The sequence below is a fragment of the Cryptomeria japonica genome, chromosome 11, assembly GCF_030272615.1.
Source record: "Cryptomeria japonica chromosome 11, Sugi_1.0, whole genome shotgun sequence".
Classification (NCBI taxonomy): domain Eukaryota; kingdom Viridiplantae; phylum Streptophyta; class Pinopsida; order Cupressales; family Cupressaceae; genus Cryptomeria; species Cryptomeria japonica.
In genome coordinates this window covers 101140030-101166657 of record NC_081415.1, presented here as the reverse complement: position 1 = coordinate 101166657, position 26628 = coordinate 101140030, and the positions used below count along the sequence as shown (strand labels likewise).

Genomic DNA, 26628 nt, shown 5'->3' with positions numbered 1-26628 from the left:
CTAGTTCCATACAAAGAAAATGATCATACCATCAATATCGCAAAAGTTCAAGGTCTAACTTGTGAAAAATTAGAGTCCCAAACAATGGATCCTATAAGTAAGACTACCTTACCTAAAGAATATAGCCAAGAGATTCTTGCAGTTGCGATTGTTAAAAGTGAGGAAGATATTCCTCTTGAGTAATAGAAAGAAGAAACACAATCTAAACTTCAACCTCAATTGGAACAGGTTGTTCCTAATAGTACTAAAGTGTTTATGCAACTAGAAATTGAACAACCTCAATTGTCACAAGGCCTCGAGTTTGAAAAATGTTAAGAGACCAAAAGATGAAATATGGTTTTTAAAGTTCGATGGGTCAAGCTCCAAGAAAGGCAGTGGAGCAGGTGTAGAGTTAACCAACCCAAAAGGGAAAACCCTTTTAGCTTCTTACCAACTCCAATTCCCTTGTACTAATAACATGACAGAGTATGAGGCCTTAGTTAGAGGATTACTTTTCGCTCATAAGAAGGGGGCAAAGTGTTTGAAGGTGCAAAGAGATTCTGAGTTAGTGGTTAAACAAGTGCGAAGCCAATATGTGTGCCATGATAAAAGGTTAGCAGTGTATCGGAATAGAGTGTGGGATCTGATTGAGGATTTTGATTCTTTTGATACTAAATTAGTATCTAGGAAAGTCAACAGAATACCTGATGCGCTGGCCGTAGCTGCTAGTACATTAGAACCAGTAAGCCAATCCCCTTTAAAGAAGTTGTCTATGGAATTAATCTCTATACCTGTTGTACCTGATAATATCAAACACTTCCAAGTCTTCTAGTATGATACCCACATTCTATTCTTTCTTGTCAATTCAGGGGCTTTTGAAGATCAAATTATTGATGAGGAAGACAAATCGGATGATCTTAATATTGAAGGTAATGTTGATATTTTGGATTTACCAACTAACGTTATTCCTAAAGGGATGGTCACCTTAGAGAGACTTTTTGATTTAGACCCTAGAGTAAAGGAGAGACTAATGATGGATTTAGATGCCAGAAAGTACGAGCCCCATAATATTGGTCCAGAAGGACAAGAGAGGATTGTCTATATTGGGAAGATTTGCACTCAAAATGAAAGAGAAAAACTGATACAAACCTTCAAAGAGTTCATTGATGTAATAGCATGGGGGTATGAAGATTTAAAGACATTCGATACAACAATTATCACCCAGGTGATTCCTTTAAAACCTAACATAAAGCCATTCCGACAAAAACAACGCCCAGTCAATGAACTAATAGAACCCTTGATTTTCAAGGAAGTACAAAAATTACTTTCCGCTAAGATTATTATTCCGGTATGATATTCTACTTGGGTTGCTAATTTGGTACTAGTGCAGAAAAAGAATGGAGAAATACAGCTTTGCGTGGACTTTTTCAATCTCAACAAAGCCTCCGAGAAAGATAATTACCCACTCCCTTCTTTGGATGAAGTACTACAAATAGTAAATGGTTTGCAAATGATGTCATTTTTAGATGGTTATTCAGGATATAACTAGGTATTGGTGAACTATGAGGATCATATGAAGACAACATTTATGAAAATATAGTAAACATATGCATACAAAAGAATGTCATTCAGGTTGATTAATGTTAGGGCGACCTTCCAACAAGCAATGGATACAAATTTTAAGGAATTGACTAGAAAATGCATTATTATCTATATGGACAATTTGATGATATTTTCCAAGCTCAGAGAAGAACATCTAGACTACCTCCAAAAGGTATTGGAGAGATGTTGGAGATATGGGATTTCCCTTAACCCCAAGAAATTTGTGTTTGGAGTGGCTGAAGGAAAGCTACTTGGCCACATAATTTCTAAGAGGGGGATATCTATAGACCCAGATCTGGTAGAATCATTATTGAAGTTACAAATGCCTAACAGTAAAAGGAGATGAGATCTTTCTTTGGGAAGATCAATTTTGTTAGAAAGTTTATTATTGGGTTTGTAGAAATAGTCAAGCCATTGAATGAAATGATGAAGAAGGATGCTAAGGTTGAATGGACAACTGAAGCAAAAGTGGCTTTTGCCCAGATCAAGAAATCCATCGTCGAAGCTCCTGTGCTAACTAGCCCTGATAACGCATTGTCATTTTACATCTATTCTTTTTCTTCACTACAATCAGGAGTGACTATTTTGACACAAAGGCAAGTAGGGGACAAGAAGCCTATTGCATTTATGAGCTCTACTTTCAAAAGTGTTAAGGTTAGATATTCTGCTCTTGAAAAACAAGCCTTTGCATTGGTAACAGAAGTCAAGAAGTTTAGGCATTACATCCTGAGGAGTAAAATTTATTCGATTGTCCCTGACCAAGCAGTGAAGTCACTACTCATGTAGTCTAAACTGGGAGAACATCGAGGGAAATGGATGGTACTATTGCAATAATTTAACTTAGAGATGCATCCAATGAATTTGGTCTAAGGCCAAGGATTGTCTCAGGTCATGGCGACCGGCATCCCTCAAATCCAATGCCAACAATATATGTTGAAGTCATTCACTCAGGACCCTTGGTACACAGATTTGGTATATATATTGCTGAATAATAGGTATCTTGAGGGGTTGACAACCATGCAAAGATGAGCATTAAGGCTCAAAAGTGCCAATTATATGATCAAGGATTCAACACTTTATAGAAAAAATTATGAAGGTATTTACCTTCAGTGTCTTGATCATCAAAAAGCCCATCATATGATTGAGGAATTTCATGGGAAATATGGTACAGGTCATGGGTCAGTGGATGCCACTACACATCAAATCTTGAAGGTTGGATATTATTGGCCTAGCATATTTAAGGATACTCATGAGCATGTTTGTCACTACCATATGTGCCAAACTACCACCTCCAGAGAAAGAAATCCCATCATGCCTCTCCAACCAGTGTTCAAGGTAAGACCTTTTGCTCAATGGGAATTGGATTTTGTAGGTGTTATTAATCCTAACTCATCTACAGGACATAAGTTTATTCTTATAGTGACAGATTATTGTACCTGGTGGACATAAGCCATTGCATGCCAAAATGCTACTACTGAGGTGGTCTTGAAATTTATTGAAGAGCATATCGTCACCAGGTTTGGTATGTCATTCACTCTGGTATGTGAAAATGGTCCTACTTTTACTTCTACATAGTTGATGCAATGGTCATACGAATATAAAGTTATATTAAAATTTTCATCCAACTATTACCCGTAAGGTAATGGAGTAGCTGAATCAATGAACAAGAACATCCTAGATGTCATCAAGAAGCTACTTGAGAAAACCCCAGGGATATGCATAATCAATTAAGATACACCTTATGGGTTGATTGAACTAGAGTAAAAGTCATCTTGGGAACTTCTCCATATTTCCTCATCTACAACTAGACCCCTATCTTCCCAATCAACTTGCAAATACCAGTCCTCCAATTAATGAAAGAACTTGACATTGAGGATCAGGTAGAGGTTCACCTCTTAAATTTATTAAGACTTGATGAAAAGAGGATTAATACTCTACAACACTTTGCCAAGCACCAAGTCATTGTTAAGCGATGGTTTGATAAAAGGGCCAAGGTGATAACTTTTTGGATCTCTGACCTAGTCCTATTATGGGACATGGCCAGGGAGAAGAAAGGTGATCATCACAAGTTTGAAAGATTGTGGTTAGGTCCTTACCAAATAGCTGAAATTTTAGTCGAGAACACTTTTAGGTTAAGCTCTTTGACAAGAGAACTGGTACCATTGCCCATCAATGGTTAGTTCTTCAAGAATTACTTCAATTAAATACTCAATGAAGCTTGACTTGTTGCATATAGTAGTTAGTTGTTTTCTTTTTATTTTGCTTCGTGTTTTTGGGCATTGGTGTTTGTTTGTTGTGTTTTTGTTTGTTTGTTTGTTTTATTTGTTGAGTCAAGATATACATATTTCATTCTCAAAGATTCTAATAGGAAGGTATCCTTTGCAAAACATCTTGCCAAATTCTAAGAGACTTAGACTCTCTGCTATTTATGACTTCATTGTCATTTGGTTAAGTTTGAAACTTTTGTCTGTACTCGTTCAAAATGGTATATAATCGTTTAAATATGATTTGAGTTTTAACTTTCAATTGGAAAAGGCTAGCTTGATAAACTCAGCACTAACATCACATTAAGATACATCAGAAAGTTTTGTAAGATATCAGATAAACTGGTTTGCAAGTGAAAAATACGAAGTCAAGGCATTTCATGTAATCCACTATGGCTCCCAACCCAGTTATCGAACTTCAATGTTTGAAAATTGCTTAAAAAGTTATTGAAGAAAGAAGTCATTCTCTATATCCTATAATGTTTTCAAAAAAGAGAGAGAGAGAGAGAGAGAGAGAGAGAGAGAGAGAGAAAAGAAATGATCCTCTTAAGCAACTCAAATGGGTGTTTAAAGTAACTTCCACCGGGGCTATCGACGCTTGGCTAGCAATGGAGCACCGTTTGACAGGAACCAGAGGTATCTCTGTCGAGGCTTTAGATGCTTGACTGGCCATAGAGCTATGCACCGGTTAATGACTTCATCTACATAGCTTGTGCCTAGTTTCCTCTAATTATCTGCATTATTGAAATGATGGAGTAACAAATCATATGCACACACTTAAGAGTTAATCATGTCTATTTCTCTTCTTGGTTGTTTGTTCATTGGTTCAATCATCTTTTACTCTTATACATCCTTTTGAATGATAATAGCCTTAGGTGTCAGGTTAATCAGAGATTTTGAAGTTCTAAATTGCCTATAGTCATTTTTCCCAGATAGTAGCCATTTGTTATGCCTTGCATATCTATCTCCCCGTTAGTATCCTTGCATCGAAATTTGGGTCCCCTTTGTTTTCTTTTTTCTTTCTTTTCGGTTTTTGACCTTGGAACTCCAGAGTCCCAGAGTCCCAAGGTCCCTTTGCTTTCTTTTTAGTTTTTGACCTCAAAACTTTGGAGTCCCGAGGTCCCTTTGCTTTCTTTTCAATTTTTGACCTCTGAATTCCAGAGTACCGGAGTCCCAAGGTCCCTTTGTTTTCTTTTCAGTTTTTTACCTCAGAACCCCAAAGTCCTAGAGTCCTAAGGTTTTTGCATATTCTAACTTGAAACTTTAGAGTCTTAGAGTCTCGAGGTGGGGCTTCCTTTTTAAGCCTGAACCCCAAGACCCCTGGAGTTCTGGGGTGGGGTGTTCCTTTCTTCATGTTGAGATCAGAAACTCTAGACCCCGAAGTCCCGAAGTCGTGTTCAAAGCATTTGTATGGATGGGCTTGGGATGAGTTATAAATAGGGATAAAGGACTTTTTAAGTTTCATTTGTGCATTCAAAGCTCCTCTTCCCTAGCTCCAAGCCATGAACCCCCGAACTCCCCATAGACTCCCTAGCTTTCCTTGGTGATTTCGGGCATTTTGGTTTACCAGGTTGGTGATTTTTTTTCCTTCCTCTTTTTTTTTAGTGTTTATAGATTAATTTTGTTTTTCTCCTTGTTTTGTTTTGGTTGTTGTTTGTTTTCTTGTTTGCATGCCCTAGTTTTAATCCCAGTAACTAGTTCAACCTAAGCCCGAAACCCCGAACCCCCAGAGTTCCGGGTGGCTTCAGTTTAACCTAAGCTTAGAACCCCAAACCCCTAGAGTTTTGGGATTCCTTTTGCACCCAACTTAACCCCAGAACCCCGAAGTTCTGGGCCTTCTTCACTTGTGCCTAGCCTAGGACCCCGAAGTCTCGAAGTAAATCAACGTTTATGCTTATTATCAAAGACTGAGGATTTGTGTTCTGCTTGTAGGTTCAAGTGGTTAGATGGACTCATCTTCTAGAAAAAGAGGCAAATAAATTGATAGACTCCAAGCCACCATGAAATATCATTATCAAGGACAAGTCTATATTTCAAAGCTAGAGGATCAAGTCAGATGGGTCACGGATGCTTAAATCGGCCATATAGAAATTTAGGATATCAAGGCTCAATTGGAAAAACCTAGTCTGGAGGCCCTTCACAAGAGAATCAAGAGATCCATCCTAGTTGAAGATACTCTCTTCCCACAATCATTATAGGCACCAAAGTTCATAATGACCATTGCCCCATTTTATAACCCAGAAACTAGAAAGTGCACAAATGCACAAGGAAAAACAGTCATAGACTTGTCTCCAGATATGCTTGCATTCATCTTTGGAATTCCAACCAGGGAGGAGGTATTTCTATTAACCAAAGAAGAGGCCTTAAGGGCATGGAATGACAAAATATCAGCTAGTAAGAGGCACATGAATACAAACTGGTTAGAAGAAGAAAGAAAGACAAGACTCAAGGTAAAAGAGATCCTAAGGGCAGATTTCAAAGAGCCTCAAAGAGACTGAATCATTATGCTTAGTAGGGCCTTTGAAAAGTTGGATTGCAAGAATTTTCGTCCCTAGATGTTCCAACTCATGAGCACTATTTTAATAGGGAAACAATACTTTGATTGGTCATAGATCCTCTCTGAACAATATTTGTAAGCAGATGAAAGAAGTTCAACATACCCAAAAGTTCTTTTTCATGTCATATGTCATCTGGGTAGCTGCTAGAGTTTGAAAGTTTCTAGGGCTACAAGTAGAAGGTCAATTGGGAGAGGAGGAAGGACAGGAGAAGATATGGAAATATTATACCCAACTCACTCTAGCCAATGCAAAGACTCATTTTAAATGACTTAATGATGCCTTCATTTTCCCAATAATAATCAAATTGACAGGGGATATAGGATATCAGATTAGCCCGAAGGCCATGGCTATCATCCAAGAGTGGGCATGATGGTTTATCCAAAACCCATGCTCTACTTACATCAAGGTTAGTGGATTTATAGGAAATTCAATACTATTGCCCTGATATTGCAATGATAGGGTAATTTTTCTAGAGTATGTAAGGCAGCTTGTGGGCCTCCAGTCATTGTTGTCATCAAAACACAAAGTAGGTATCGATTTCTCAGTATCTATTGGATACTTTGCATGTTCCAAAATACAAGTATCAAAATTAGCAGAACAAGAGCTTCAAGATTTGAATTTGAAGGAATATGATAATGCTAGGGAGTTTTATGATCCCTACGGGAAACTTAAACAAGATATGCCTAAGGCATATGAGGGGCACAGACCTAGCTTGGAGGACTTTTTGGCCAACTTGCAAGATAGTTTTAAGGTTAGGGAGAAGAGCTATAACAGGTTATCTATGCCACAGGTAAGAGATTTTGGAATTAAGACTAATATCCCTAAATACCTTAGGGATGATGGAGACTTACTTGATCCAGCTTATAGGGAATCAGGGATAGATAAAATGCCCCTCTCCCCAATAAAATGGTCTGCACATGAGATCTCCCAAGTGGTCATCAACAGGACCAAGAAATGGTTACACCAGAGGGTAAGGCCCACCGTCTCAAAGGTGAAACAAAAGGAATCCACTTCAGGTGTACCTCAATCAAGGGACCATAAGGAGTATGCTTGGAAGACAAGGTCAGCCTCAAGGAAAAATACGTCCACCGATCCAGGTGAAGAAGAAAAACCTCAAGAAAGTACTAAGGACTTACTCAAGAAACTCCAAGAAAAGATGAGGGAGTCTAAATTATTAAAGAAGGTAGTAGACCTTGGAGTGACCGATGGATTGGGAGTGGTACCACTTGCCAAAGTTCTCCCACCAAGGATGGCTATAGGGCACACTAAAGGAGAGTGTACCCAAGAGAAAGAAGAAAATATAGAAATTACTGAGGAGATACCCACTCGGCCACCTTCAACAGATGCCACATAGGCTCTAGACATAAGTGCCCCTATACCACCACTAGTCATTATACTCATAGGGTAGCCCAGAGTGCAAGGCTTCAGGTCTACCACTAAAGGAATAAAATTTAGAAACATCAAGTCTGATTCAATTCAAGAGGAAGAAGATTTTGAGAAACAACGACCGCTACAAGGTTAGAAGGAAGGGGATGAGGCAAAAGACATATTGAATGAAAGACTGATTCTAACTCCTCAAGATCAATAGGACCTTCTTAAGGATATAGTAGTCAGGAAAAGGGAAATAGAGGCAGGTGAGGAAGAAATGGCAATTAATGAGGAGGTGAGTGGCAAATTAGGAGAGTTACATAAGCGACAAGCTCTCCAAATTAATCTATCCTACCAGGTTACCTCACCTCAGGAACTTGGGCAGACAGAAACATAAGTAAGAGACAAAGCAGAGGAGCAGGCAGAGGTCCATGTTATAGCTGTAGACATAGTATTGCATCAAGGTGACAAAGATGAAAATATACCACAATGGCTTGAGTTCACTTTTGAGAAGAAAAAAAGAAAAGAAGAGCTTCCCAAGGTCACTTTACAACAGTAATCACTGAGGAGCCACCGAAGGTTAAGAAGCTAATAATCATTCATCATTTATAAAAAATGGACTCCGATGAAGTGATTGCAGATGTGGCAGTTACACTCCAAGTTGAGGGACAAGCTTCTCCCAAGTATAAAATATCCTAGGTAAATTTTGGTAGATAGACCAAGTGGGGAGAGTTGGATACTTTGGAGGTAGCCACAAGTGTTGTTAGGGGGCATGTAGAAAAGGAGCATACTTCAAATATGGAGCTCAAAGTACAACTAGGGCAATACAAGAACCTCCTGATTGAAATGAGAAAACCTGTAGACTCTTGTAGAGCTGATGACCTACCTTCAACCTCATCGTTGCTAAAGGTAGAAGTAAAGGCACTAGTAGAGGTGAGATGAGTGGTTGCTGTCACCAAATCTTGGACCCATGTGAATGTAGCTAAGATTAGATTATTCTTGTAGAATATGGTGGAGATATATTGTAAGGCAGTATAGGCAGGTGGAGCTTTGGCTTCCTCTTCCACGCAATGGGAATGGAAGTCAAACATTTTCAATAAATAGTTCTGAGTTTTGAGAAAGCTATTGTAGCTAAGGGAAGCGACGGTGATAAAGGAAGACCTCTTAAGGGGTGACAGTTATAAAAACTTATAGTCTTATGTATACATCTTGGAGCTAAAGATTGAAATGTTTCAGCAGTATATCAAGGATATGACCGTGATTCGGGACCCTCTCCTCAGGGAAATTTTGTCATACAAGAATTTTGTAAAGAATATGCTAGGACCTTTTGGCCTCAGATTAGCTGATATAGGAATAATGGGCTAGCAGCAAGTTTTGAATCAATGAGATGCATATGAGGCACAACACGTAGGACCAATGGCCCAGTTTGATGTCACCCTTATGGATAGGTACACATGTCTGATTACTCAGTGTCAGGAGGTGGCAGACATGGTGAAGGAGTTAGAGGAGGGGAGAACGCGTGTGGATGAAGTTTTGAAGAAGTATAAATTTAGAGTTAAGCATGTAGCTGACCCTCCAGTTCAAGCAGTCGCATGTATAGTTGATAATTATAGAGCTTTTATCAAGAAATAAAGGATAAGCACACAATTACTAAAGATGGCAAAGCTTTTTCTATAAATCCTTAATCTTGTATTTTTAACTATGGCTCCTACTCAAGTTCCAATTTTGAGAGAAATTATGCAATGATTATGAAAACATGGCTCACCTAGCAGGGTCTTCGTAGTGCTCATATAGTCCCCATTTTTTAGTTTTTAAGTATAGTGTCAAGGGAGAAACTTGCAAGTTAACCGTGACTCCTAGTTTCAGTTTTAATTTAGGGTAGGGTTATTTCCTAGATAGTAGGGTAAAGAACTTCTATAAATTGAGAAGTTGGATTCATTTGTAAGGGTCCCAAATTGATGATTTGTGGCCTACTTAGAGATTTTAGAATATTTTGCAGATTGATTAAGAAGTTTGAGTTATTTTTGTTATACATTCATTGAGATTAATATGAGAGAAGAAGCTTGTAGATTTCCTGATCTACGTTCATATTCTACCAAATTGTTCTGTGTAATTTGGTAACGTCTATTATTTGGAGTTAGCAACGTGGTTTAATCTTTTTGTCTATCACCTTATGAATCATATTGTGCACATCAGTGGTGTATGATAATTATTATGATAGGCCATATTGTTGATGATTTTATTTCCATAAATTTGTGAAATTGATGATTTTGCAGGTTTTCTGGAGGTCTGTTGTTGAATACTGACTTGGATAATATTTGATAATTGCTTGGATTGTAGGGAACTAATTGAGTAGTTCATTAAGTTGTTATTATATTGGTCTTTATTGTTATTTTCTTGTTTTCCTTTATGCTTCACATTTTATTTCTCAGAGAATCTTAAACCATAAAAATACAAAAAGAAAGGAATTGCAGTTATCCATAACCAGTGAGATTTAGTTCCAACCAGCAAGCCCCTTTACAGGTATAACCACATCAACCATTGGGCTACCCATCACCATTGAGACCTGACTATAGAGACCTTGGAGTAGTGATTTTTCCAAACTCATTACGTTTCAGGAGAGGTGGTGAGTGTTCACACTGGCTACTTGACTGTTGGTGGGGGTGTCAAAAGTAGATGTCAACAAGACCTCCATGACATAATTCACATAATTACACATAAACACGCATATATCAATGCCACCTATCCCGATATACAAGATTGGAATTAAGAAATTATATTTTAACCTAAGGCTAGAGTACATAAGGATTAGTACATAAGATAATATCAAGGCAAAACCCAATGACATATTCATTTACATTGGACCACAAGGTCAATTACAAGTATACATGGGAAATGAATCATGAAGACTACCAAGACAAGAACTTTGACATCTGCCTCCCATGATCACATCAGAGGCAAGAACATTACCAAAGTGTGTATCCTCCCTACCACAAAGTAGTTACACTTCTTTGAAATCTTTCATGACACAAAATATTCCAACCTAGCATGAGGGAATCTAACCATCCAAATCTGGCATGAGTATTGGAATCATGCAATAAGGTATACTAGTTGTTGGTAATTGACACTCATTGATTGATTTCCAATGCTTGATTTATAGTTTAGGGTTGTCATTGATGGCAATCCTTCTTGGAGATTTGATCTAGTGATTGTAATTCTTCTTATCTAGAAGCAAGTGTTAACCGATAGCCAATTAACTAGTAAATCAAGATTATTCCTGTACAGTTTTGGTCCAGAAATATTTTTGGTGATTGTAGTGATTTTGGTGACTAAGTTCGTGGTGAAAATGATGAGGCCAACATTGGTGAAGCATTTTGGGAAATTAATTTGGTCTGGTGATATGTTTTGTTAGAGATTGAAGTCGACTTGAAGCTACATGTTACATTTTTTATAGCCAACTTGGAGGAGATCATTTTTTATATCACCAGATATATAAGATTGTATTGGTGATTTCCTCTTAGTGCATTACTATTATGGTGATCTTTTTTGGTATGATTGAGTGCATTTTCATGTGCACATTTGATTCCCAGGTGATCTGGTAGCTTACTGAGACGGAAACGAAGCATATTGAAGACTGAGTATAGTCAGAGATGTTGTGCTTAATCGGAACTAATTCTTGCATTGTTAGATTCTATTTTAGAGTTCTTTAATTGTATTTCCTCATTGCAATTAAATTGTAAGTCAGTGAGACTTCCCTGAAGGTTGTAGCCTTTTGGGTCATTGTAATTGAGTAGTGAGCTCTAGGTAGTGAGCTCTAGGTAGTAAGCCTGAATGCTAGTGCATTCCTCATCTATGTAATATTTATGTACTCTTAGCCATAGTATATCAATATTGTGTGTTTCAGCCCCATCGTGGTTTTTCCCTTTCTGGGTTTCCACGTAAAAATTTTGATGTTATGGATTTGTGGTTTATTTATTGCTTGCTTATGTTCTTTATGTCATGCCCAAACTTTTCGGCAAAAAGGCAACAACATATTTTTTTATTTTTTTAAAACAACATAAAAATACTAAATACTCTATGATAAAGATGAGATAAATATGTTTGTCTAAGTTAAGGGTTATCTCATGTGTTAAAAGAATGGGTTCCTAAAGTTAATTTAATTAACTCCACCATTATAATGTTACAATTTAAACTAGACTAATTATACCCCAAAAGTGTCGTCACAACTAAATTTATTAATTTAATTAATTTACCCCAATTAAATTCTCCAATTATTAATCAAAAGATATTAATTATCTCAAATAGTATTTAATTTCTCTTGGACTATTTAAAATAATGTTAACACTTATTTTATTGAATTTAAAATAATTAATTGAGCGATAGTAATAATGTTTTTAAATTCACCTATTAAAATTAACGAAATCAAATATAAAAATAATCTAGTCAAAAACCTCATTTAATTGATGAACAAAATCTTCCCAACATTAAATATTAAATATTAAATATTTTCCATTAAACTACCTCCTTAACATTCAAATAATAAAATATTTAATATTCAACATTTAAAATGCCTCCTTAACTTAAATTTAATCATTGTACTATTTAAAATCTTCATTAATAAAATCTTCTAATAAATTTACCCAATATGAGTATAAAATTACTAAATAAATAATTATTCCCAATTTTAATTATAATTCCTAGAGAGAATCAGCTAGATAAAATAATAACTTTAAATTACATGGGACGATTCCCATTTCAAATTTTAAAAGGGATTCCCCCTTTTTTTTATAATTTTATTCTCTTTTATTATTATCTCTTTTCTTATTTTTCAACCCTAACTAGGGTTTATTTTAAAATCTTTAACTCTCTCTTTGACTTTCTCTTTTCTACATTTTACCCTAACCTGAAATTGGGTTAGGGTTTTATGGAGCAACTCTTAACATTTTCTTTTTGGTGTGTGTGTGTGCAGGTGAGATTGGTGGCGGCATGCCAAAAGGAAGGTCAAAGAAGGCGACCATGGCAAAGGATGGGCAACAATGATGAGAGAGAGATGACGGAGTTGTGAGAGGGGGTCGAGTGGTCCAAAAGGTGGCCAAAGGGGATTACGCAGAGGGGGCGGTGTTTTCTCTAGGCGGTGTGTGGGGTTTAATGGAGGAAGGGGCGGCTTGCTACGAGGGGGTGGTCCGTCGTGGCGGCCATGCCCACAATCACAGGCCACGGGGCCTCGGCCCTGTGAATGTGGGGCTTCCTTCCCATATTAGTAGGGGTAAGCCCTACAAATGTGGACAGCCATGGCCCCCACGGCCCCGCTATAAGGGCTAAACGTCAAACAAAAGAAACTTAAACCATTTTTTTTAATGCAATTTTTTTTTAATTAGATTTTTTTAATAGCAGCATAAAATATATGTTTTATATATTATATATATATACAAATATATATATATATATATATATATATATATATATTTGTATATATTATATATATATATATATGGGCACAGTCAATAGGATGATAAAAAAAAACAGAATGAAACAACTTAAATATTCATCTATTTTTCTTTCCCATTTCCTACATGCATACATTTTATTAACAAATAAAACAAAAAATAGATTTCTTTCCATCTTTTTTTTTGAAGCAATAAATAAATACAATGAAATAACTCAAGCCTTTCTTTACTCTTTATTTCTTTGAATGGACTAATCAAAATAAATACATTTGTTTTATCATTATTTCGTTTACACAAATAGGAAGATTACAAAACTCAATCTCCTTCATTTCTACCAAATGAGGGCTTGTCAAATACATTTTTTTTAAAACTAAATGCAATAAAATAGGAACTTGCAAGTAGACTTCACTCCAATCTTTAATCCAAGCAAACTTGCAATTAACATTTGTAGGTTGTGACCATGGAGGCTCACCTCCCAACCTAGGATTACATGAAGCCACCCTCGAGCTAGGAGAACCAAGGCTAAAAAGGATACAAACATGCAAACGCAACACAAGAGAATTTCATAACATTTGCACTCTCATCCCAAGGTTAAACAAAATCACCAAGTGACTATCTCTTGTGGGGTGAAGGTGGACAAAGTACCTAGAGGAGAATCTGCAAATAGGAGAACATAATGCATTTGCAAGGTGACCAAGTAGAATAACCACAAGTTATAACTTATCCCAACAAATATCCTTATGTACCCCATGGCATACAAGCCCAAATCTCCCCTTATGACCCCCATTACATAAACATAAAAACAACAAGGACCCCATAAACCTTGTGTATCACTCTCTTCGAAGAAGAAAGTCTCTACACTCTTAGGTTGTCAAACAACCCTTCACCCCCAAGGCTACTCTACCCTCCCAAGGGTGAGTATGGCCTTGAAACACCCAAAAACATATAACATGCAACATGCAATAAAAATACACAAGGAAGAACTCAAAACAATCTTCCCAATCCTACAAAGGAAACAACCATAGAAAAGCACAAACAAACTTTTCACATTTACAATATAATATATAAAAGGAAGTATTTCAACCAACCTTAAAAATATGCAAATGGATATGAGGAGAAGTTGTAGGAGAGATGCCCAATCCACTATTCTTTTTACTTCTCAAGACTAAGAAGAAAGTCCAACTCCAAAAACTAGAACCAAAAACTTGAGCAAAAATTCTATGTCTCCAATAATGGAGAGTGAGTGATCAAAATTCTCCCTCTCAAACCATTCCCTAAGAAGAGACTCCTCACTCTTTCCAATCCTCTTGGGAAGGGTGAGATATTTTCATAGGTTGGTCTTCCCAACACCTTAAAAGCTCTCTATACAAGGCACCCTAAAAAGGTAAAAAAAAATGGGGAAGAGCAAATATCACTTATTAGGAAGGTTGTCTAACCTAGGTAAGATCCTCAAAAGTTGAAATTCAGCCATCTTGAAAAAATCAACTTTTGAGGTGACTAGAGAGTCACTAGGGAGAGGACACATGGCTAAAATTGGCCTTTACCCATAGGTATAACATATGGCCCATTAAAACTGCCCCTAACTCAATGCGGTCCCAACTCAAAGGTCTCCATCAAGGTCTATCATACAAAGCCTGAAAAGGTGGCATCCCTAAAGAAGTGTGATGCCCATTATTATAGGCAAACTCTACCAAAGGAACGTGCTCTTCCCATCTAGTCTGATGATTCATGATGTACATACAAAGCATGTCCTCTAGAACTTGGTTTACCCTCTTTCTCTGTTCATCCATTTCCAGATGATAGGTTGTGCTAAAGTTGAGTCTAGTACCCATTGCTACCTATAACGCCTTCCAAAAGGAAGAAGTGAAGAGGGAATCTCTATCTGAGATAATCTTGCATGGAACGCCATGAAGTCTGACAATATCTTGGAAGAATACATGTGCCACTACTGGTGTTGTGTAGGCAGTCCAAACTGGTAAGAGGTGGGCCACTTTGGTCAATTTGTCAACTGTCACCATGATGGCAACATGACGACGCAATGACATAGGAAGACCAATGACAAAATCCATCGATATAGTATCCCACTTCCACTCTGGTATCGCATGAGACTAGAGAAACCCACCTAGATGACAGTGCTCCCCCTTGACTCTCTAGCACTCAAGGCATCGGGCTACTAGTCCAACAATTAATTGCTGCATACCTAGCCAATGATATAACTGTCTCAAATCTGTATGCATCTTGTTAACTCAGGGATGTGCTGCATAAGGAGCTCTATGAGCCTCCATCACAATCAAATCACACAATCCTTTGGAAGAAGGTACATAGATGTGCCCTCTATGGCGTAGTAGTCTATTGGACTCTAATGAATAGTCTACATACTTCTCTTCTAGGGTCTCTTGAGATCGCACTACCTAACATACCTCTAAATAACACTCATCCTCTAGCAGCTGCTACAATATACGATCTCTCAAATATGTGTCTATAGACATGGAGCATATCTCATGACATCTCCTACTCAAGGCATCTTCAACTATGTTCTTTTTCCCCTTGATGTAGTGAACATCAAAATCATACTCACATAAAAACTCCATCCATCTTCTCTAATGAGCATTAAGATTAGGCTGAGTGAATATGTATTGCAAGCTCTGATGATTTGAATGAAGCTCAAAACAATGACCCGAAATAAAATATCTCCACCTCACAAGTACGTGGACCACTGCTGCAAGCTCAAAGTCATGTGTAGGGTAGTTAAGCTGGTAAGTCTTAATTTTCCTAGACTTATATGCTATAACTTGACCCTCCTGCATAAGGACTGCTCCTAAACCATCCAAGGAAAGCATTTGTGCATACCATAAAATCGGCCAAGGGATCTGGCACAACAAGAATAGGTGCTCTAGTGAGTGCCCTTTTAAGTTCCCGAAAGGCCTTCTCACACCTTTCTATTCACTCAAATTTCTTTCCCTTTAGCTGAAGAGATGTAATAGGATGTGCAACCCTACAGAACCCCTCAACGAAGCGTATGTAGTACCCTGAAAGACCCATGAAACTCCTGACTTCTATCACACTAGTTGGCACTAGCCAATCCATAATAGCTCTGATATTTGATGTGTCAACTAAGAGCCTATCACCGGATATAACATGTCCTAGATATCTGACCTTTGATCTAAAGAATGCACACTTTGATAGACTGCCATACAACTGATTGCCTCTCAAGCACTACAATACCTACCTCAAGTGCTCGTTGTGCTCCTTCTCATTCTGAGAATATATCAATATGTCGTCAATGAATATAATCACAAATCGGTCAAGGAAAGTGCAGAATACCCCATTCATGACACTCATAAATATAGTTGGAGCATTCATGAGACCGAATGGAACCATAGTGAACTCACAGTGGCCATACCTAGTACGAAAAGTGGTCTTGTGGATATCCCTCTCTACTATCCTCAACTGATGATACCTTGACTTCAGATCTATCTTAGAAAATACTTTGGCACCCTGAAGTTGATCAAATAAGTCATCGATCTTGGGAAAAGGATATCAATTCTTGATGGTCACTTTGTTCAATTGTCTGTAATCCATACATAACCGAAGGGATCCTTCCTTCTTCTTTACGAAGATGACTGGTGTGCCCCAAAGGGAGACACTAGGACAAATGTGACCTTTCTCTAAGAGTTCCTCAAGATGCATCTTGATCTCATTAAGCTCATTAGTGGTCATCCTATATGGTGCTCTCAAAACTGGCTCAACACCTGGTACAAGATCTATGTGAAAATCAATCTCTCTACTAGGTGGCATACCGGGTAGCTCAAAAGGAAACACATCTGCAAATTCTTCAAGGATAGGATGATCATCTAGGGAAGGCTCATTTTCTTCCTCTCTATCACTGTTGTTGATGGAAAATAACTAGCATTCCTTCTACATGCTCCTCTTAAGCTACATATTGGAAATATGAGGTGATACGAGCCTCTGAATCCCTTAAATTACTATGGAGATACCATGATCATTCACACACTTAATCTTTTTCTGGTGACAATCCATCTTAGCTCTATGGGCGTATAGCCAATCCATGCCAAGAACAATGTCATAACATCCTATAGGTGTGACTCAAAGGTCTACTAAGGTGGTTGTACTCCCAATCTGAAGCTAGCAATCCCTAACCACTGATTCAACAGATACTCTAGCTCTTGAAGCCAACTCCACTTCCTAGATAACACCTTTCCTAGTTGCCACTAGCCCGCAATGCTCCACAAACAATGGAGATATAAAAGAATCTATAGCTCCTAAATCAAACAAGATAGAAACACTGCTACCTCTGATCATACCTATGGCCTCTATGATTATGGTATGATGTTCTACATGGTGATTGTCAACTGTTGTGAAGACTCTGTGGGACTTACCCATGTCCCCAACTGTAGGCTCCGAGCCTGCCATCCACTGACTACCTACCATCTGACCCTATGGACACTCTCTCATCATGTGTCCCATGGCCCCACAAGTGAAACAAGCACCACATTTTTGAAACTAAACACCTTGTGGCCTAGAGCATGTCTATCCTCTTATCCTGCTTGATCCACTAAAACCACCCCTGGAGGATTGTCGAGTCCATGTCGGAGGTGTGTATGGAACCTATGGTCATTGATCGCACCTAGGACCCTATGTTTGCCACTGCTTGGGCTTAAAGCCTTGATGACCCTATGGAGGCCTTTGCCTCTGATTTTGCTATGGCTGTTGAGGAGGGGGTTTGAAGGACCCCGATGAATCCCTATGGTTACCCTTCTAGTGGGGTTTCTGAAACCCAAAGGACTTAGGTATAGGGTTTCAGTTCTAATGTCGATCCCACGTGTCCTGAGGTCTACCCTGAATCTCCTTTGATATCAAGGCCTTCTCCACAGTAACCCAAAGGCTTCCTGAAGCTACCATCCTAACTGGTCCTACTATATTGGCATTCAATCCTCTGATAAAATGGCTAACGAATAGCTTCTCATCCTTCAGGTAGTCAACATAGGGTAAGAGCTCGAAGAACTTGCTCTCATACTAGGACACTGAGAGACCCTTCTACTGAAGGTCATGAAACTCATCAATCCTGCGCTGCCTAAAGTTCTTTGATAGGTATCTGTCTCTGAATCTCTCCATAAAGATGTCCCAAGTGACGGTGTCCACAACCATGTTATTCTTGTACTCCTCCTGCCTCCACCATGTGGAAGTCATCCCTCTCAAAAGGTGAATAAAAATTTGTGCCTTCAAATTGCTCTCATACGGACACAATCTGAAGCACCTCTCTAGACTCAATAGCCAAGCCTCAACCTCTACCCTATTGGTAGATCCTACAAATGATGGTGCTTGAAGATGTAAAATCTCTCTGATCTAATCCTTGGGGTCATGGGTTGCTCTCTCAAAAATTACTGGTGCCACAACGGGACATGGTTCAGATAGATGGACTGACTCGGGCTCATCCTCAAGCTCATCCTCTATATGATTAGGAGGTGGACTTCTACTCTACTCCCTAGCTATTGATCTATGGCTCCTAGAAATCTAGTGCTCTGCCTGACGATCTACTATAGGGAGTCTATCTTGAACTATTCCTATCAGATTCTGAAGTGCAACCAAAATGTCTCAGTTAGGGTCAATTGGTTGTTCAGGAGGAGCTTCCTAATCCCCTTCTGGAACTGGCTTATCCAACACAATGGCTTCGCATGCCATGCGAGCATGTCTAGAACCCCTACTGCACCTATGAACTTGTCACGTAATCGGGGGCATCCTTAATGATCAATAAAATAAAATAAAGTAAATAAATAAATAAATAATAATTTTTAAAGAAAATAATATTTAAAGCGAAACATAATGGAGAAATGTTCCTAGTGCTGGAAACCTTGCTCTGATACCAAAATGTCATGCCCAAACTTTTGGGCGAAAACGCAACAACAATTTTTTTTTTTTAAAACAACATAAAAATACTAAATACTCTATGATAAAGATGAGATAAATATGTTTGTCTAAGCTAAGGGTTATCTCATGTGTTAAAAGAATGGGGTCCTAAAGTTAATATAATTAACTCCACCATTATAACTTTACAATTTAAACTAGACTAATTATACCCCAAAAGTGTCATCACAACTAAATTTATTAATTTAATTAATTTACCCCAATTAAATTCTCTAATTATTATTCAAGAGATATTAATTATCCAAAATAGTATTTAATTGCTCTTGGACTATTTAAAATAATGTTAACACTTATTTTATTGAATTTAAAATAATTAATTGAGCGATAGTAATAAGGTTTTTAAATTCGTCTATTAAAATTAACTAAATCAAATATAAAAATAATCTCGTCAAAAACCTCATTTAATTGATGAATAAAATTTCCCCAACATTAAATATTAAATATTTGCTATTAAACTACCTCAACATTGAAATAATCAAATATTTAATATTCGACATTTAAAATGTCTCCTTAACTTAAATTTAATCATTATACTATTTAAAGTCTCCATTAATAAATTCTTCTAATAAATTTACCCAATATGAGTATAAAATTACTAAATAAATAATTATTCCCAATTTTAATTATAATTCCTAAAGAGAATCAACTAGATAAAATAATAACTTTAAATTACATGGGACAATTCTCATTTCAAATTTTAAAAGGGATTTCCCCTTTTTTTATAATTTTATTCTCTTTTATTATTATCTCTTTTCTTATTTTTCAACCCTAACTAGGGTTTATTTTAAAATATTTTAACTCTCTCTTTTACCTTCTCTTCTCTCCATTTTACCCTAACTTGAAATTGGATTAGGGTTTTATGGAGCAACCCTTAACATTTTCTTTTTGGCATGTGTGTGTGCAGGTGAGCTTGGCAGCGGCATGCCAAAAGGAAGGCCAAAGAAGGCGGTCGTGGTGAAGGATGGGCAATAGTGGTGAGAGAGAGGCAACAAAGCTGTGAGAGGGGGCCAGGCAGTGCAAAAGGTGGCCAAAGGGGATTGCGTAGAGGGGGTAGTGTTTGTTCTAGGCGGTGCATGGGGTTTAATAGAGGAAGGGGTTGCTCGCTGCAAGGGGTAGTCCGTCGCGGCAGCCATGCCCACAGTTGTAGGGTTTCCCCCTGCAGTTGTGGGGATGCCTCCCCATAGGCCATGGGGCCTCGGCCCTATGACTATGGGTAAACCTTCCCACAATCGCAGGGGTAAGCCTTGCAGCTGTGGGTGACCATAGCCCCCACGGCCCCACCATAAGGGCCGAACCCCCAACAAAAGAAACTTAAACCATTTTTATTTTTTTTACATAATTTTTTTTTATTATATTTTTGTTATAGCAGCATAAAATATATGTTATATATATTTTACACACACACACACAGAGATTGAAAAGATCTATGTTTTTTAACAGAATATTAAATGTATGAAGAAATCTAATTTTAAATGTATATGAGATGCAACACATATTTTAGTTAATGTCTTTTTTTTTTTAAATGGCATATTAGATTGACACAAATTAATAGGTATTTAGAATATTTAACCTACATATATATATATATATATATATATATATATATATATATATATTCCTACAATCTGGACTTTAATTTTCTGTTACACTAACTTAGAAAATGGGTATAAATAACAAAAATAATTTATTTATTAGTTGCACTATTTCTTTCATATTCTTCTTTATAAATAAAATAGCAAGATGAAAATTTAAGAAGATTTACAACTAACACTTATTATTTCTCTTTCTACATTTCCCTTTTTTTAAACTTTAGACAAAAATAGCTTTTCCTATTTATTTTTAACTACATTTCTAACACTTATTTTTGCAGAATGATAAAAAAAAATAGAATGAAACAACTTAAATATGCATTATGAAGGCCTCTGCTGGCAATACAAAAATCCTCATCAACAAACTGGAGGAGGAGGACTCCCTAGAGATTGAACCTGGCACTGAAGGCACGAGAGAAGTGCAAGGACCTAGAACATTCTGAAGGCCTTTGCTGGCAATACAAAAATCTTCATCAACAAACTGGAGGAGGAGAAGGACTCCCTGGAGATTGAACCTGACATTGAAGGCACGAGAGAAGTGCAAGGACCTAAAACAATGACCAGAGGTAAAAAGAAGGAGAAGAAGCCAAACAAGGACCTGGAAGAACTCAAAGCTGCTACGGTAAACTATGACCAGCTGGTCAATAAGGTGGCGGATCTCCTTAAGTATTTAAAGTTGTGATGTGTTTTCCCTGGTTTTTCTACTTCCATGTTCCTTTCTTTTGTTCACCTTTCGGTTAACTAGCCTCTTTGTCAGTCATCTTGTAAGATGTTCTTAGTTGGTCTGGATGCTTTTTGATGATCTATTATATGCTCCTATGTTAAAGGTTTTGGGTCCTTAAAACCTATTTGTCATATTAATCAGAACAACTTAAATATGCAGTGAGATGCATTGTATAGGCCGATATCTAATATGGATACTGCATTTTGTCTTTGAGTATTTGTCTTTGATAAAGACATCTATAGGATGGTGGCATGTGTGACTTATGCAGTCTTTATTTTTAGTCCTTTATAGGATTTGGCATGCTTATATCTTTTTAACATTTGGTATGATCTTAGGTATTTATTACTTGATGTAAGTACTATATATCACTGGCGACTTGTGTGTGTTTTGGCCTTGACAGAACTAGCTTATGGGAAAATCATTGTCGAGGGTGGCGCCCTCGCTTGCTAAAGATGCATTTATGGGTTTTAGTGTAAGGGTTGTTAATCCATGCGAATTGTTCTTATCAAGTAAGCTTGCTATGGATATTGTACATTATCATTATCGAAAGTTTAAGGGCAATTTTTTCATTTATATTATCTCATGCTATTGTCATAGCAGTTTTTATGTTATGCTCTTTGTGGCTTTTTTGGAGCCCTTCCTCCTGCAAATGTCTTCTTCTCTATCCATTGGTGTTTATAGAGTGGTTTTAGAAGCCTGAATATTGGGGGAAGAAAATGAGGACAATTCTATCAAGCTTGGTAAGGTTTTTAACTTGTTTACTCCTGCGGTGGATTTTGAATTCTCTAGGTTTTTGGGGTGTTGATGGTTGCAAGTTTTCCCTCATGTTTCTTATGTTGAGATTCTCTCTCACTTTGTTACTATTTGCTTTGATGTTTTACTTGATGTGGACTTGTTCCACCTCTTGGTTTCCACGTTTATTTATCTGTAAATATGCAATTGGGCATTGGTTTCTCCCACATTGGCTGGTTATCATTTTCATATGGGGTCTTTTTACTATGGCGGCTTTCTTCCTTGTCACGAGCTTATGGCTAATGGTTGGTCTAGCCAATTATTGCATGAATTATGAATGGGTTTGATATGTGATTCCATGGAAGACACTCGAGCCTCCATGGATTTTTTGTTGTATTTGGCTCCTGATCAATATGTGGATAGAGCTTGGGTTGTCTTTCAGGCATTACATTCATTAATCACCCTAGGTTCTTTGTGCTCTACTCCTATTTGTTTAGCTTTTTCTTTAAGGGTTATTCCACCTCCGGCCTCACCTCATGAACCTCTGGAGGAGAGCTCTAGTTCCAGGTTTTTGGATATCTAACTATTTTCTTTTTGTAGTTGGTGGAATGGTTTTTGGTGTTGTAGGCTTGAAGGTTCTTCAGCTTCTATCATGCTCGGTTGATTATCTATGGCTTTGGCAAGGAACTTCATCTCACTTATCTTCCTGGTGGTCCTTCATGGCAATTTTGATCTGCCCTTCATTCGGTGATAGTCTAGTTTTTTGGAATTGTCCTATGGGACCCTTGTAAAAATTGTAGAGATAGGGGGTTGGGGGGTCTGACTGGATAGAACATATGATGTAAGGGTAGTGCCTATTTTTATCTTTTTGAAGGCTACAACCGGAGGTTTTCTTGCAGGTTCTTTCTTGCCGATATGCATTTTTTTGAACCCAGTGTAAATACTTTATTATTAATATATAAGTTTAGTGGATTTTCCACTTTTATTAAAAAAAAGAAATATGCATCTATTTTTCTTTCTCATTTCCTACATGCATACATTTTATTAACAAATAAAACAAAAAATAGATTTCTTTCCACCTTTTTTTTTTAAGCAATAAATAAATACAATGAAATAAATACATTTGTTTCATCATTATTTCCTTTACACAAATAGGAAGATTACAAAACTCAAGCCCCTTCATTTCTACCAAATGAGGGCTTGTCAAATACATTTTTTAAAAAACTAAATGCAATAAAATAGGAACTTACAAGTAGACTCCACTCCAATCTTTAATCCAAGCAAACCTGCAATTAACATTTATAGGTTGTGACCATGGAGGCTCACCTCCCAACCTAGGCTTACATGAAGCCACCCCTGAGCTAGGAGAACCAAGGCTAAATGGGATACAAACATGCAAACACAACACAAGAGAATTTTAGAACATTTTCACTCACATCCCAAGGTTAAGCAAAGTCACCAAGTGACTATCTCTTGTGCGGTGAAGGTGGACCAAGTACCTAGAGGAGAATCTATAAATAGGAGAACATAAGTTTTTTGCAAGGATACCAAGTAGAATAACCACAAGTTCAAACTTGTCCCAACAAATATCCTTATGTCCCCGATGGCATACAAGCCCAAATCTCTCCTTATGACCCTCATTCCATAAACATAAAAACAACAATGCAGTAAGGGCCCCATAACCCTTGTGTATCACTCTCTTCCAAGAAGAGAGTCTCTACAGTCTTAGGTTGTCAAACAACCCTTCACCCCCAAGGCTACTCTACCCTCTCAAGGGTAAGTATGACCTTGAAACACCCAAAAAAATATAACATGCAACATGCAAAATACACAAGGAAGAACTCAAAACAATCTTCCTAAGCCTACAAAGGAAACAACTAAACAATATTTTCACATTTATAATACAATATATACAAAGAAGTATTTAAACCAACCTTAAAAATTTGCAAATATATATGAGGAGAAGTTGGAGAGTTGCCCAATCCACTATTCTTTTTCCTTCTCAAGACTTAGAAAAAAATCCAACTCCAAAAACTAGAACCAAAAACTTGAGCAAAAATTCTATGTCTCCAAAAATGGAGAGTGGGTGATCAAAATTCTCCCTCTCAAACCACTCCCTAAGAAGAAACTCCTCACTCTTTCCAATCCTCTTGGGAAGGGTGAGATATTTTCATAGGTTGGTCTTCCCAACACCTTACAATCTCTCTATACAAGGCACCCTAAAAAGGTAAAAGAAAATGGGGAAGACAAAATATCACACATTAGGAAGGTTGTCTAACCTAGGTAAGATCCTCAAAAGTTGAAACTAGGCCATCTTGAAAAACTCAACTTTTGAGGTGACTAGAGAGTCACCAAGGAGAGGACACATGGCTCAAATTTGCCTTTACCCATAGGTATAACATATGGTCCATTAAAAATGCCCCTAACCTAACCTTAGGAGTTAGTTTAACCCTCTAGAAACTCACCCAAAGTTTACCTATAGGTCAACCTTGAGTTGACCTTTCTAATGGCTCCCTATCCAATACTTTCTTGGGACCATACTAGGATATTTTAAAAATGCATTGGTAAAACAAATTCCCTCTGAGGGACATGTCACTGCTAACTCATTTCACAACACGTGTCAAGTGACCCCACAAAATTACACAATACTTAAATACACATGGCAATGTCCCTTTTTGGAATTAATAAATTTAATAATTTCAAATTAAAAACACACCCAAAAATAAATATTTATAAATAAAACACATTTACACACAAGGTGTTGTCTCTCCAAATAGACATCCCTTGGCTTCACAAATGCACATAGGTTTAGGCTTGATTCTCTGAATAGTTTCCATGGTCACATGGATTAGTTTTCCTGCACATCTCACTTTGCACATTAGTAACTCCAATAATCACATATAATATTATCATATGAAAAGAATACGATTCAGATATTTGCATACAATTTCAATTATAATAATCAAGTTTCCAATTATCCACTTAAATCCACATTAAATAATCTACTAAATGGCATCATCATAATCATCATGAAATTTAATCATTTATAAAGCATGCATCCATAATTTCTAGAATCAAAATAAAGTACTGCAAATCAGAGATAAGTGACATACACCATATCAATATTATCCAATCATTGGATCATATAGAATCTATGTTCATAATGCATCAAAATAAAGTATCAATAATAATTCCAAAACATGAGAAATAACTGAAATGCTATGATGGCTCGAGGTAGGGCCTCACACTTTACTATTATGCATTGTTAATCGGTGGATAAAGAATAAGTTAGTAAATTTTATTTCCAGTAGAACACTGATTCACCCCCCTCTTAGTGTTCCTTGATTATAACAATTGGTCTCAGAGCCTAGTTGCTCTGGGAAAGCTTAACTGCTTTAGGAAGATTTGGGAGATTGATTCAATGGATTTCAATTTTCAAAGACAACTTAGTGTGGCACTTGAAGATCTTGATGCAACTAGAAATGAGATTTGTACCTTGAAGAAGAACCTAAATGCTACTGATGATTTCATTAATGATCTAAAGGATCAAGATAACATCTCTAGAGAGAACAAGAATGAATTCATGTACAAGCTAAAGGAGAAAGAAGATCAAATCATGGAATATCAGGATAAATATGATGAAGTTAACAAGCTTGAGAGAGAGAATGTTGCCTTGAAGAATGAGATGCAATCCATTTTTATGAGGATGACTAAGGAGAATTATGACCAAAAGAAAAATGAAGAAAATATAGCACAATCATTGAAGGAAAGAGAAGATGAATGCTTTAGGCTTACCTATGAGAATGATCAGTTGAAGCTTGAGTTGACATAGTCAAGAAATAACAATCAATAACTTGAAAGACAAATTACTATTGCTAATGAATACAAAGACAAATTCAAACATAGCTCAACAAGGCTTGATGGGATGCTAGAAAGTCATAGACATGGAAAGGACATGCAAGGTCTAGGATTTGAGAAAGGTGAATCCTCCAGATTTGGATAAGGCAATGAAAAACCTAATCAAAAGAAGAGAAAGAATCCTCTGGTAAGATAGCCTAATGCTCACAAATCCAATGGTAGATGCTTTAATTGCTATAAGTTTGGTCATATGGTGAATCAATGTAGAAGCAAGATGAATAATGAAATAAATAACATGAATAATGTTCCTCCCTTTACCGGTCAGTGTTTCATATGCAATAATTTTGGATACAAGTCAAATATGTGTAGAAAAGTAATGAATAACTTCCAAAATAAAATATGCTATGATTGTGGGATGTTGGGACATATTCTAATCAGTGTAGGACAAGGTTAAATCAAATGAACTTCATACCTATGTAGAATGATGTTGTTTGTCGTGCATGTAACAAAACCAGTCACATTGCCAAGTACTACAGAAGCAAGAACAATGCTTTGGTGGAG

At 37.1% G+C, this 26628-nt stretch overlaps 1 protein-coding gene across 1 annotated transcript in view; it reads left to right on the top strand.

Annotated features, from left to right (window-relative positions):
- The first annotated feature begins 457 nt into the window (after nucleotides 1–457).
- Nucleotides 458–26628, top strand: part of LOC131860053 (uncharacterized) — a 62944-nt gene continuing 36773 nt past the window's right edge. Inside the window, exons 1-2 of the mRNA XM_059214406.1 lie at nucleotides 458–707; nucleotides 849–908. Of these exons, the coding sequence (XP_059070389.1) occupies nucleotides 458–707; nucleotides 849–908 (310 nt within the window). The remainder of the gene's footprint in view (nucleotides 708–848; nucleotides 909–26628) is intronic.